The sequence below is a fragment of the Cuculus canorus genome, chromosome 7 (genome assembly GCF_017976375.1).
Source record: "Cuculus canorus isolate bCucCan1 chromosome 7, bCucCan1.pri, whole genome shotgun sequence".
Lineage (NCBI taxonomy): Eukaryota > Metazoa > Chordata > Aves > Cuculiformes > Cuculidae > Cuculus > Cuculus canorus.
In genome coordinates this window covers 28,424,874-28,440,197 of record NC_071407.1, presented here as the reverse complement: position 1 = coordinate 28,440,197, position 15,324 = coordinate 28,424,874, and the positions used below count along the sequence as shown (strand labels likewise).

The window sequence follows — 15,324 nt, the reverse complement described above, 5'->3', positions numbered from 1 at the left end:
TACACAGTCTATGCTTCTAGATGGTGCAGCTGGGAGGGAACCAGTCTCCATCTGTGAGATACTGCAGTATTCAACACATTTATAACAACTCAACATGATTTTAAAAAATAGAAATGCCTCAGGAAAACAGAACACCTGAAAACAATGGATTGTGGTATTATTACTCTTAACTCATGCACAACTTCCCTGCAAGACAAAGTCCCTTTTAATATATCCTCTCCCTTTAAAACTCATGCCCAAGAAAACACAAAAACAGAATTACAGTTCATAAAAAATCAGGCTAGCTCAGACTATGAATATGAGGAAAGCTCACAGAGGAGACAGCGGTCTGCGTGGCTGGATGCTTTAGCAATGAGGAACCTGTACCAGCTGTTCCAGCTTAATACAGGGAGCTGTCTTACATTTTATAGTGCAAAAGATATCCTGGAACTGACAGGCTGTGAGCTACGTGAGCTGCCTGCAGTGCCAAAACAGCACCAAAATAAGACACTGATTGTACCAATTCCTAGCTGATCACCACCTAGAGAACAAATCTCACCCTGTATTAGCATCTTCAGATTCTACCATGGGAATTCAGAGAGTAAGAAGTGAAGAAAATAATCTCAAATTAATTTCTTCCTTCACAAATTTCAGAGCCCACAAAACCAACACAAGCTCCCTCCCCACACGTTTGTAGGAAAGAAGATTAAAACTTCTCTGAAACACTTCTCTGTCACCAAAATCTGATGACCAAGGTTAAGAATTAAGTCATCAATTTTATCTTCTTCCCCCAAAATTCAGCCCTTTCTACTGCCTTTTCAAATAAATTCAGCTGTCCCGTAGTTAGAATTCTGGGGGAAAAAAACAAGCCAAGCTCTTCCTAAATCAACAAAGAATCACAAAAACTACAAAAGGCAATTCCAGCTCAACAAGTCAAATGATCTTTTGAGCTAACCTAACATGGACAATCTTAACTGTAGGTTACTGGCAGAAGATGACATGTTGCTTGCAGAGATAAAGCCCTAAAAAAAGCTCACTTCGAAAACAACAGATCAGAAGCTTCTCCAGTCAGGTGTTAGAATTACATGAAAAACGGCAAAACCCAATAAGAGTCTTTAAAACACTAAATGAATACATTAAACTAAGATCATACTATCACCTGTTATACTGAAATTCAGTAAAAGTACAACTGCATTACTCATTTTTGCCACCTATGACCACTTATCTCATCAATCTGTCATCAATTCCTTAAATACACTCATAAAAAGACTTGCCACTTACCCTTTATTTTTCAAGCTATCTTGATGCTAGGCATCAAGTCTGGCCAAATATATTTTTAAACAAAACCAGTTCACTCTGTGGCAGCTGAAGATACATTCATAAAAACCAAAAATGTTTAAGAAAGGAAGGAAAGAAAAAAAAAAAAATCCAGCCACTTATGGTGATCAACAGATCTGCCACCACACTTTGAGAAATTTCAAATTTAAAGAAGAAAATATTTGCAGTGCAGCCATACATACATAGAGGGTAGACAAAACGTCATGACTCCTTGGCTGGGAGATGTGTTTAAGGATGATGCTTACAGGTTCCATTTTATTAAGCATTCCACTACTGCCAAGTCTTTCAAATAAAAGCATGGTACCCACCGTGATGTTTTCCAGATCGAGATGTTTGTTGTGAACAGTTTCACAGAGTCTCCGAATTTTTTCCTTAATTTTATTCATGTCTTTCTCATTCAGCAGCTTGGTCGAAGAAGCATCTTGCTCCAATTCCAAGAGCCGTATCATCAGATCTAGACTAGCCCTGTCTAAATCCATGTTCAAACGATCTCTACTCAGGATGTACATCAGAGCTGCTGTACAAAGGGACAAATTCTTGGGTTGGGAAAGGAAAGAAAAAAAGTTTTTAGTAATTATGTTAGGCAGATTTTCTACAATTTTTAATAAACAAATTGAAGATGGACAAAAGAAAAGGCCTGACAAGTCCCAACCTATGCCAGCACTTGCATAAGCACTTGGTGTTGCATACAGATCCCTTCTAGCATTCTCCTAACCAACATAACAGAGATATAAATTACTTTTTACACTTACAAAACCATAGTAGGAAAGCAGTTTTCACTTCTAAGGGACTCTGACGCTGCAGGCAGAATAAGAAATGGTAACTCCAGTCACAGGGTATTATAGAAGAGACAGATGGCAGGGGAACAAAGTGAAAAAGCACAGGGTACGTGGCAAGGTAGGTGAACATTCTGGTTCGGTGGCATAAGCTGGTGACAGCACCCGAAAATATAGAGATGATGGGGACAGCGTTTGCATGTTAAAGGAGGAAAAAAGAAGAGCGCCTGGTGACATCGATTTCAATTCTGCCCAGCAGGTCTGTGAGTCAATAGCTTACACAAGCCTTCCTAGCATAAGCACATTTAATCTCCAGGGTATTTCTGCTTTTTGGAAACAGCCAGAGTACAGACCTGCTTCCCCCTCCCGCCCTATCCCCATCAGTCCTTAAAAAGTAAACGTTACTACCTTGCCTATCCCTGTCTTACACAGAATTGGTTCATAGGGAACCTCTCACTGGCTAAAGAACACCTAATCCTTCTTCAAGGAGCAATTAAATTTCATCTTCATGAGGATCCAGAAAAAGCAAAGGCAGAAGACAACCATGACGAAAGGACAAATGACATTGAAAAGAGCAGGGCAAAGCTATCTGCCCCCTAGCACTGGTAAGTACAGTGCTGGTACTGAGAGACCCATCTACCCAGGTGAGCTCCAACTTATGGGAAAGAGGAGAAACAGTCACAGAGAATCGAGCTGTGCTGGGCACAACGCTTCCAGAAACCTTTGATGATATCTGGAGGACAAAAGAGTTGGTGGTGTGTGGGGTACACGTGTTTCTTACTGAGTCCAGTTCTCAAGAGTCAAAAGGCTGCAGACACCTATTCCATATTTTCTGTGTAAAGTAAATTAAAAATGCAGAAAACCTAATTTTGGGATGTGACTGTTGTACAGCTCAACAGAAAAGAGCGGAATGTTTGTGTCACAGCAGATTAACATCTTGTTTAGAGTTCAGCTGGCCACCAAAGCAATCATTAGCTGCTTCTATTTATTCTAGAAGCAAGTAGTAATCATACCTGATCATACTAAGCAGTATCAGCATTTCCAAAACAGGATTAGGCAGCTGAGTCTATCAAAAGCCATGTTAAAACTCCTCCTTGTCTGCGTCAAGGAAACCCACAGGTGAACAAAGACTTTAATCTGACTGCCTAACAAAGATGCACGTGGAATACTGAAGGAAGGAAGCGAGTTTCAACATCTACACCTGCTTTCATGAATGTGACCTCAAGACACAGGGCTGTTTAACAAAAATAAATCTTAGCTGTGAACATCGCTACTCCAGCCCTGTCAGATGTTAAAGCAGAAAGCAGTCTACATGGTTTGCCCACAGAGACAGACAATATGCGTCTTCCCCTAACTTCTAGTAACTATCTCCAGTAAACCCTACAATTTTACCATTTTAATTACAGAAACTGTTTACTCTGGATTTACTTGCAATGTTTAAACGGCAAGAAATTCCAGATTCCTGGAAGATATTCTGCTCCTTCAGAGTTGCAGCTAATAAAACAGGTCACAGGATATAACAACACTACATTTTGCTCTGATCTTCTCTAAGTGTTACAAACACTTAACCATGTTCTCTGAAAGCTTCCTTGTGCACTACCCTACACAGAGCTCGGAGAGAATGAGGGGAAAATGAGAGCACAACTCATTTTTGCTCAATATCCTAAAGGCACCCCAACCAACAACCTAAGAATCCAACAAAACTGCCAGAACCTCAACCTCAGGGATTACAGTACTGAAGCTGTTTTACTGGGTCAGCTTCTTTTTTCCTGTTCTGTTCCTCAAGACGCTTAAATTACATTCAATTTCCAAAAAAATGTGGAGAGGGTGAAAACATAAAATAAATAGAATTTTCTCTAGACTGGTTTTACGGCATATCTATGTCTGGAGTTGCACTCCATACTTCTACAGAATTCAGGAAAACATCCTAGTTGGACACAGACTCCAGAAACTGCAGATCATTTACACCCACACTCATCCTTGTCTTCCCTTGCTGGTTCTATTTATACTGCAGCTTGTGCTAACAGATGGTTATTTTCCAGGGTTCAGCACTAGATTTAATGCACTTTTTTTTTTTTAAATTATTCATATGCTGAAGACACTGCACAACTGCATTTCTGTGCTTAACTACTGTCAACTGTAATGAAAACAGTTTTAATTTTAATTAATAAAAACCTTCAACCCTTTAGAGCATAACTGAAGAGACAAAGTCACTTAAAAACTGAAATTGCAGCTTAAAACCAAATCTACAAGAAAAAATTTGGTGGAAAAAGTAATTGTCATATAAACATTTTGGGACAGACCTCAGTAAGATAACTGGTTATTCTGTTTTCCTTGTTGGTTAAAAAAAATACCATTGCAACCGTTATTTTATGTTCCTATGGAAATGTGAAAGTCCTCTGCTATCCCAGTCTGTTCCATTTTATCAGCCCAGTGAATGCAGCACACGCTCATATTTGTTTCCATTAGCAACATCGTTGTGGCAGTGTTCCAAAATACTTTGCAATCGCCAAAATACTTTGAAATAAAAAATACTAAGGAAAGAACTGTGGGGTTTCCCCCCCCCAGTCCTTTCTCTTCTTGAATGAAATTGAGCCATGCAAGCAAAGCTTTGTGTGACTTGCTTTTGAGCTCCTTTCTACTGACATTTAGTGGAGAAATTTCTATTTATTTTGAACAAGTTAAAATTTTAATGAAATAATTAATGAAGAGACAGTATATGAGGATAACATGCTTAAAGAGAGAAAGTCACTATTGAAGCACATACTGTCAGTAGTTATAGCACATATTTCAGCATTTATTAACAGTAGTTTGATAAACCAATAATTTTATAATACTGTACAACTTGTATCAGGAATGCACTGTAACTACATTAAAACATTATCTACTGATTTTTTTCCCCTGACAAAAGCATTTCATCAAATATACTGAAAATACTGAATACAATCAATGCTTTTGTTACTGCAGACTAATAATAGCAGGCAATTTCCTTTTGAACTGTATGTGCTAGTTCTTTTGAAAATGAAGCAATAATGGTAACCGTTAAAAGACAGCCAAAAATACACGGAGCGAGCTTGTGCACGTTCCAAGGAGCTGTGCCTGTCCCTCTGCAGATCTCCTGCAACTCAGCAGTGGCAACTGTCCTAAATAGCACGACTGTACTTTATGTATTTCTAGTATCGCTTGGCACTACTCTGACAGCTCACAAAATAATGGATGCATTGAACCCTGTTCCTACGTTTTGCCATTGCTAATTTCTGATGGAGATGGAGAACAAGCTCTTATTCTAAATGAGTTACTTAAAGCTCTACAGCTTTTTCCCCACCCACTGTAAGATGTCAAATATGATCTCTTAAATGCCTGTGTCTGTGGGTGCAAAGTTTCCTCCTGCATTGTGTGCCTTCCTTACAGAGCTATTAAATAAAAGCTACAAACCTGACTGGCCATACATAGATTCTGCCCACCTCAAGTAATGTTTCTTATGTTCAGCTTTTGCAACAATCCCTCAAGGGATCCTCCAGAGACACTGTTTCCAGCCGCTGGAAAAGTACTATCATCTGCAAGAAGTGTCTTCTATCGCAGCCGAATTGAACTTGGAAAGTTGATAAGAAAGAAAATCCAAACCGCTTCTGTTTTTAACTCCTGGGTCATGTTACCAGAAGTGGTTAGATTTACCTTTTCTAGGTTCATCAGAGAACACCGTGCATACTCGAGGCATCCTAAAACTGCAGTTACAGTACTGCTCAAGATCTGCACAGTACATGAAAATGGCCCACAACAGCTACAGAAAAGGCAATAATTCACATACAAGCAAGTGCTGGAGACGAGCACTTGGAGCCTTCTCTAAATGTAAGGAGAAAGGACTCCTTTCAGATGCATTTTATTTGAAGGAAAGTATAAATACACCAAGAAAACCATTTGAGAAAGTTTAAGATAAAATAGCAATCCAAAGTAGTCTGGTTTTATTTTTTAGAAGAATTTCCAAACCCAGAAGCATGAAACAGTGGAAGGGGAATTTCAGTGGAACGTAGGTAGCTCTTATTTTTCATTTGACTTTGGGTTTCTAAGAAGGAGCCACCGATCCTAGATGCACACTACACTGCCAGCTTGACCTTGAATTACGTGGACACAAGATTCACAGGTAGACAGGCATCATCAAACTTGAACAAAATATACGTTTCCATACCTGATGGTGTTGGGAATCATCCAGTGTTTTGAAAACCATGGCTACCATCCCATGTGCTCTCAGATGCATTCGGAAGCTGGGCATGGCGCACTTTGTCGCCAAGCTTATTACACTAGAGAGAATTAATTCTGGATTAGAACAACTAAAATGAAAACATTTACAGAAGCGTCAGAAAACAAGCCTACAGAACAGGACTGACCACATAACTCAGACTCTGACAAACTCTTTTGGGAGGTTTCTGCTAAAATTTGGATACAGCACGTCTATAGTTGGTAAACAGAGCATTCTATCTAATAGTCATTTCCCAGCACCAAATTATGTCAGCTTTATTTCAAGGTTGGCTAAAAACAGGATTTGGAAGGGTATCCTGAACCTGCTTCTTTCAAGAAGTTGAAACAAAATACTTAAACTAGAAGTAAAATGTTCATGCGTTCAGCAAGAAGCTCTGATTTAGAGGCACAGGAGAGCTGATTATGGATTAAGGAATCATCAGAAATTATAAACGCAAGCTTCCATCGCTATCTAACAGTTACCTACCTAATTTCTGATTAGTCCTGCTTATGCCTGACAATACTGTTACAAAAAATCAAAACATTGTTAACACTTATTGCTGGACTTGTGGTTGATGGGAATACAACAGATTACAGGAAAAAATCTGACACATATATTGGTCTAATCAGTGATCAGCAACACAGTCCTGTTTAAAAAATGGACTTCTTACCCTCATTTTATTAGCAAGCTGTCTGCCACGTCTAGCACAGCACAACATATAGACTATTAAAAATATATTGCTTCTAAAGTAATGTGGAGTGATTCTGCAATCAAGTCTTCCATGACTACTTAAGAATCTCATTAAGAGATTCACATGTTACGGTGTTTAAAGAACAACTGGTCTTTCTGTCTCCAATCACAACAGCCCCAGTTGGAGCTTACCTACCAGCTTGTGATTCTTTTAGGTCTAATCCCTATCCTTACACACTCATTTCCTTTGGAAAAAATACTTCTCTTTAAATTTGTCAACTGAAAGAAAAAAAACTTACGGTGTTTATACAAATGGCACTCCATGATATCAACATGGAATGTAAAAAAGTCACTTTAAGATCTTAGGAATGAGCAAATGAAGTGCATTCAATTTGAAAGACACGCCTGAACTGTCACTACATCATTAATTTACTCTTATCATAATGTACCTATAAACTGGATAACAGATTTCTTCTGTTTATTCTCCAGCAACGAGATTCATTGCTAGTTTTTGAGGAACAGGAAGATTAAACTTATAAAATAGCGCTGTCAAAAGTGTACAAAGCTTTTTCTCATCCACAGTCAAATCTCAAGCAGAGTATCCTCATCAGCCATCTCTGTGGACTCAAGTTTTTCCTTCTCTACCATTTTAGTTTTGCTAAATAGAGAGGAAAACTTACAAGAACAACAGCGACAAAAAGATTATCACGTGGTTACAGACCATCACTCTAATTACTCTTATGTCTAGGGAATGGACACCAATATTAAGCCAAATTTTTTCCACACAAGGCTAACACTTTCACTGCTAACTTTGCAATAATGTGTAACTTGAACATTAAGAGTGCAACTTAAGACAACGTAGTGAAGCTTCCTATCAATATGGGAGCCACGATACTTTTAGTGGATGCCAGCTATGTTCTTTCTCTACATAAGATAAAGGACAAGCAGCTGGAATTAAACAGCAGTCCAACATTACATTAGTTCTAAATTACAGCCAGCAAACTTTCCAGTCTTAGAGATTTTATGTTAGAATTGTTATATTGCATATAAGATTCCACTAAACAAACAAACTTAATTTATAGCAAGGAAAAGAAGTGTGTTGAAGATGTCTCCCATTGTACAATGTTCTATTTCACATTCCTGGTCATATTGCTTTCGATTATTCACAATATATCACCCTAATGATTACTTTCAAATTTCATTCTTTATAGCAGAAGTACCAAGTACCTCCCCAAACATTTTAAAATATGGTCACTTCATTGATTAATATTTAATTCAAACTCTCTTTTAAGTAGAAGTGTTTTATAGTAAGGTATCTTACCTAAGGCAACGTGTGTTTAGGGGCTGATTGCTCTTCAATCCACTTAGCAAGTATTCAATATCATCTGTGAACTCTTGATTCTCACCAAATTCCACTACATCATTGAAGTGCTTTACATGCTGAACAACAGTGTATAACTGGAAGAGACAAATGTTTTGACCTAGGTAAGTTGCTCTTGGGATTGGTTATAACCTTAACAAATACAGTTTAAAATCCCTTTGGTTTTGAGTGCAAGGAAACATTAAAAAGTTATTGAAGGCCATTCAACTATTTAGATAAAAATGTTATCTTTAATAAGAAAGCCAAATCTCATTTTGACACTGTTCCTTCAGTACTGAGGTTTACCAATAATTCTTTATCTTAAAAATTTGTTAAGAATACTTACTTCTTTGTCTTCTTTCCTACATTTCAATGCAGTTACTATCTCTTGATAGGGCTGAGTAGGTATTGTCACAGTTTTTATCACTTTGGGAGGTGGTGCAGGAGCCTTAAAAACTCCATCATCTTTATGAATTGCCTCCTTTGAAGATAGCCTTACCTATTAATAAGAAAGTGCTAAAATGGGCAGATGTTTGAGCATGTAAACATACACTAAAAACATCAGGAAACAGTACAGGTGTGCAATTGTCAAACTCACATTTTAGGACTATTTAGTCCTTGCCTTACACTATCAAGGCATCCCTAAAGCTGTGTGATAATGTACCTACTCTTAAAAAAAATTCAGATGTCAGGAATTACATGCATTTCAAAATAAAAACCCCAGTTTTAAGTATTCAGGAAACCTAGAGTTCTGAAACTAAAGAAAAAAAAAAAAAAAGAACAAAAAGTCTTTTACACTGGCTCCTTAAGCTTTCGGGTAAGCAAAACAACCAAGTTCAGCGTCTAAAAACAATTACTTGTGGGTATTTACAGATACCTTACTCCCTTACACTGGAGCACTGGGATTAAGCTGGCTGCTGCAGTGAACCATCACTGGGTAGGAGCAGAGCACTGAGCAATCACTGCCTCAACACAACCAGAACCAAAGAACTCTGGGCCTGCTGTTCTCCTCTCTAGCTGGAGGCTGCCACACTGCTGCGCTCAGGGCGCTGCTATCAGAAAAAGGACCTCACCAACCTGATGCTCCTAACTGTATTTCACTTGTAGGCAGGACACTACCAACATGGATTCTGTAGCACCATAAAGAATTGCCACAGGGTGAAACAGCAGGCACGGCGCATGCTTTAGACAGGTAGAGTATGCTCTGGTAAAGTCATGGTGTTCTCCATGCTCCAGCCTTATTCATATTTGTGTTGTTAATATTTTAAGAACAACGTATTATAGCATGAAATACAGCAAAGGCTATTCTGAACTTAGAACAGGTAGTAGAGAACTTGATGTTAGGTCTAGAATAACTACTGGCAAGCTTCCAGCCCTCTCAGGCAAGTATTACAGGTTCCTCCTCAACCTACTCCTCTTATCAGTTTGAGGTTACTACAAGCTTTAAGTGTCAGCTTATCTGCTTTGGCACAAACTCAGGTATGAAGACAAACTACAGAAAACAAGGCACACAGGAAAAAGACCTCTGAATGCCAGACTGTAAACGTGCGAGTGCCAACGCCAGCGTCATTTACTCATCCTCTAAGTACTATTACTTCTTTGCACAGAAAAGTCAGATTATTTTTGAAGTGCGACTGAAAGAAAAAGAATTATTATGCAAGCATGGACTGTTACTCAGTGCAAGGGGTATTTTAGAGAGCGCTTTCTTGTGCATTGACAGTCAAAATCAAAATATAAGCCACAACAGCTTGCTGCGTGAAGGGAGCATTCTTTACATGCTGCCCCTATCACTGTGTGGCACTTCAGTGTTCGCTCACTTAGGCTTCCGTGGCAAAATGCAAATAAGCCACCCTAAAAAGCTGGTTTAGAACACATACTGGAGGACTGATCTTATCAGTCTGTGAACACAGGAGATCCTCTGAGGTATGTCATCCCAGCCTTGGTTAAGGGCTTCCCCTCTGAAGCAAATTCCAAGGGAGCTTGGAGAGGCCATAAGGAAGAGAACTTGGCATCAGCAGTTTGCATGCTATGAGTTTGTCACTATCAGTCTAGGACAAATTTATCTACATCTTCAGGTAACAAATTCCTACCAACACTGAACAGGCAGTATCATCAGGGATTACCGGTGGCCATCTGGATCAAAGCTCATTTACGGTGTCTTAATCATACACCCGAATATCAAAGTTAAAGAAACGTGACTGCAGTAACTTCAGATATATATCATGGCAGGAAGCGCAGGCACAAACGAATTCCCCACAAGCAAATTCCCCTAACAGGCTTGTTCAGCCAAACCTTTGCCATGTTCCTGAACTACTATTTTGATGGTGCCAGTTACAAAGTGGAAGCTTGACAGAAGACAAAATGACCTGTCTGAATATGAATGGCACAGACGTTTTCCAAGCCTGATGAGGATATATTCAAAGATCTGCCTTTAAGTCAGCTATTGGGCTATTTCACAAAGGCTAATGTCAATGCAAAGGTTCAGTAAGCAACAAAAGCTTCCGGTCAAATACACATAATGTATATTGAGAAAGGGGTTTAGGAGAACCTCAGGACCGAAAGTCTGCTCTCTACTCAAAGCAGCAGAGCATTACCTACTACTAAGGGTAATGTTATTTTAAAATCAGTCATCTGCATTTTCCAGGCCATGCAGTTAACACTGACGAAAGGCCATTGGAAATACTGTGAGGATGCAACCAAAACCAACAATAAATCAAAGATGAGCTACTACTAGAGCCTCCTCCCATGCAGGGGGAATTAAAAAAATGTCACAAAACCCAAAAACCCCAAACCGGTGACAAAAACAAACCTGAAGAATTCTCACTGCAAATGTATCTACTTTCTGACTCTCTGTTCTCAGGCAAGTGCTGCGAGCAAGGCACCAAATCAAATGCATTTTACTGACAATGTACAATGCCCTCTTAGCAGAATCAGTAACGGCTTCTACACATACCTAAGCCCAAGACCCTGGATTTTCAGGGTCTCAAAAGAGTCAAAATGCACTCAGAACAATCACCGATCTTTGAAGAAACAAGCTGCTTTATGAACTGTCTTCACCTCTTGTCTACTTTTTGCAGACATGCTTATATCTGATACGCTTATATTCGCATTTCTGGCTGTGTACAAACCAGTTTCTTTCACAGCATTTAAAGACACAAGTCGGTAATTCACAATACTGTAATCCATTAGAAAGGAAAAACAGATTAAATATCTCTTAAGTTTTCCTTTTTGACCTACAACTTGCTGATTTCTGTGGGTTAGCAAGTTAATCCTTGAGGTTCTCTCTGAAGAACTTCACTGTAGTGGGTTTTTGTATCCATGTATTGAAATGACATGGAAGATCCCATTCTAGAGTATTTCTACTGAATTTCTTTCCTATCAAATACAGAATGGTTCACATCACAAAGTGGACTTCATTCCAAATTACTGTGACATTACCAGGTATCAAGAACTTCTATTTCAAATCTATCAGTGACTCTTAAAAAGAGATTTACTAAACTTGAGGAAAAACAGTCTACTTACTGGAACACTGGGAGTTTTCAAAGCCGGTGGTGCTGGCAGAGCCTCTGATTCTGGCTGGTTCCAATGTCTAGCATTATATACAGCTTTTGTGGGAGACTAAAAGACAAAAACAAATTATTTTTTAAGCCAATCTACCGTCAGTCACTAAATCCTTCAAAAATTACGGTAGCAACAATGTGACCAAACAAATAAAATGAGCTTCATTCTTTCCCCTTCCATATTAACAGCAACACAAGTTCTCAGTATCAAATATATCAGAAATCGTGGCAGATTTGGAAGCATCTGACTGTTTTAAAAACACACAGACCCAATTCAAAAGACACCACCCGTACACACTGCAAGAATTTTTCAGTTTTTCCACTTTTAATAATTATTCCACGACAAAAGGTCTGCAGCCTTCCTAGAGACAAAACCAGACAGCTGTGGGGAAAAACATGCTGGCAAACACCATATCAATAGAAAATACGACTAACTTAGAATAAAAATGTAGAACTGATACAGACTTTGATGCTTGGAGGAATAGAAGACACTGAAATGAAATGTATATTAATAAATTAAAAATTCTTTTTTTAATTCCTGCTCAAAAATGTGTCAAGGCAAAGCAAAACACATTAAAATTTACTGCCCTTGATTTTTATGGGAACTACAATATTATTCTTAGAGGAAGCAAAGAGAGAATTCTGTTTCTAGCATCTCAGTGCACCAATCTCATTGCACAGTAACAGTCCAGACTAGCACAGCATTACAAGTTTCACATTTTACACAATGTATGGTATACTGGGAAACTGTAGAACTACCTCCATAACTCCTCACACACGCTTGTATGGCATTTTAAAGATAGGAAAAAATATACTAAAAGAAAGAGCTGGGCATTAAAAAGAATTTTCTGTCAAAATACAGCATATCAACTATTTAAAACAAATACCAGCTCAAGTACAGCCCTTAGAGAGACGATGTGTAGCAAATCTAGCAGTTCCAGCTACAGACTGACCACCATTCTATGAAGTGCAACAAGGTTTTGGCATGTCAAAAGCCACAAAGTGGATTTTGTAAGTCAACAGGTTCTGTACTACTGTTGGAACTCTACTGTGCTGCATCCTTCATTCATTACAAGAGAAAACCTCGACTAACAAAACTTTGAAGAATATTAGCAGAACAAAAGTCTCAGTTATGAATTGTCAGAGCCCAAAAGAGGCGTCAAGCACTAAATCGTTTTAATTTCCAGATGTGAGAAAGGCCTTGTTCCCTCCTAGAGTGAGCTCTGGTGCATAGGAAACTTAACTCGGCTGGATTTTTAAACTATTTTTAAAGCAGTTCTCACACACCATTCAGCAACAAGTATACAATGGCTGTTGTTTAACAGTTTTGTCTGCTTTCCAAGGAATCTCTTAAAAATACCTTTCAGGCGATGTATATACAATCTTTCAGCAGCCACAGGTAGGAATACCAAAACAAGGGTTTTGCTAATTTCCACTTTTAACGTTCCCAAGTAACAGAAAAGCTAACCTGCCCAATGTCCCGACACTCGAGAAGTTAAACAGGGAAACCAGTTTTAAGTTCACACTGCTTCCAGGTATGAGAGGATGCCTCTGTCCACAAACAGGTTTACGTTGTTATACAGATCCTCACTCAAAAAATGGTAACTGCTGACAAAAAGGTTAACAGGTTTGCTTACTCTCCTTTGATACAGTTCTGAGCAGCAAATTCCTACCTAGAAGGGGACTTGGGGCTTGCTATGAACAAACAAGGACAATCTGGTAACAAAAATGCTTTGTTAGTCATGAAAGATATCAGGTTTCACAAGTGGAAAAGCAGCACTGAATATTTGCCAGATATTCACTTTTTGCCTTGAATTGCATACGACTGCTGCACACATTATCTCACTGTGTATTTAAGACGGGGAATAGAGGGCATGAGTTTCTGGGTGCCGCATCCTGGTATTCAGGATAATTCAAGAAAATAATGCACTCCATCAAGTAATCAGCATGAAAGTACAGCATAAATTCTGTAATTTCAGTTGATGCACAATTCTTCACCTTGTCGAGAAGCTTAATACCACAGTTCTGACAGCATGGTACTGTACTACCGCTGCCAGAAAGCCCGGTAACAGAGCGTTCTTTATTAATAGTCCCAAACCTCAGTTATAGTCTCAAACAGTAGTATCCTTTAAGCAGGTATAGAATAATGTGTTAATATTCCTACATTCCCTATCTGGGAGCTCGGCGCTGCACAGAAGCCTTTCAGGTCCCTGCAGCAGGAGGGTCCGGCAGCCAGCAGGGAGACACAACCCACACACCACCATCTGAGATATCTAATGTTCTCCTAGCTCGACGCAGAAACAACGAGGGGGCAGAACAAGGCAGGCTCTGCAGTTGCTGCAGGATTCCCGTTTTTATGGGGTTCAAGGGAAGACTACCCCGTACTCACTGCCCTGGTACACAGAACCTCTGCCTGCCCCTTCTTCTCCAGACCTTGTGCTCTGTGAGGAACCAAACACAGTCCTTGTGGGGCACAAGAGGAGCAGACTCACGCTGGCATTCAAGCTCCTCCTGCTCTTTGAGGCAGCAGTTGGGATGGGCCCTTGGTGACCACACAACAGGAGTTGCTGCCATCTTGCACCTCGGCTGCACACACACAAACACAGCAAGGAAGCAGAGATGACAGATCAGGTTCACTGCTTTGGTATGGAATAAAACCAAAGTACACAAGAAGCTGTCCCAGCATCATCAAAAGGTCTGCACAGCATTAATGTGTTTCCTTCAGCACGAGCAATAGCTGATACACAGGAAAGTTCAACAGGGCGAACAGATAAAGACCATTTCCTCTAAATGCTCAAGGCTCAGAGGCTTCCTGAGTTAAAGATGGCACTCTTTTTCTTTAACAGTCAAAAATGGGCTTTCCTTCCCGGATTTTCTTCAATCCCTTTCTAAACCAAAAGCCAGGGCATCCCAAAGTGCTCTGTGACAAGGCACTTCACGGCTTGCTTAGGCACTGCCAGTGTGACACAGGAGAAAGCCACATCTTCTGTAAGACCTGTTCTGAGAAATGAGGACATCTTGATCCAACAGTTTTCTTGTAACAGAGCCTACACTGTAACTGAAGAAGGTAATTATTTAAAACCTCAAACACCTATGAAAGGTTAGTTTTAGCCACTATCCCTTGTCATATCTTCCAGTTTTAGATCAAAGTAATTTCACCTGCAATTCTATGCCTTCCCAGCAATATTTCATTAGACAGCAGACACTGCTTCCCAGCAGCCCCACCATCCAGTCCATTATCCTGGCTCACGGTGACTTTTCACAGCTCAAACACCAAACACGCTTGCAAAAATCCAACACTACTTTCCAAAGAAACCTTCTCATCAGCTCTAATGCATGATGCAGAGACTTTGGACCCTCTTTTACTACTCACACGGACAGGGA

The 15,324-nt window shown here is 39.5% G+C and overlaps 1 protein-coding gene across 3 annotated transcripts in view; it reads right to left on the bottom strand.

Moving 5' to 3' along the window:
• Positions 1 to 15,324, bottom strand: part of WAPL (WAPL cohesin release factor) — a 68,418-nt gene that overhangs the window by 14,579 nt on the left and 38,515 nt on the right. For 2 of the 3 annotated variants that reach the window (XM_054071308.1, XM_054071309.1), the window contains exons 5-9: positions 11,903 to 11,998; positions 8,727 to 8,879; positions 8,342 to 8,478; positions 6,280 to 6,391; positions 1,626 to 1,853 (exon numbers count right to left, since the gene is read on the bottom strand). In XM_054071308.1, the coding sequence (XP_053927283.1) occupies positions 1,626 to 1,853; positions 6,280 to 6,391; positions 8,342 to 8,478; positions 8,727 to 8,879; positions 11,903 to 11,998 (726 nt within the window). The remainder of the gene's footprint in view (positions 1 to 1,625; positions 1,854 to 6,279; positions 6,392 to 8,341; positions 8,479 to 8,726; positions 8,880 to 11,902; positions 11,999 to 15,324) is intronic. The other variant, XM_054071310.1, reaches the window with a different exon arrangement.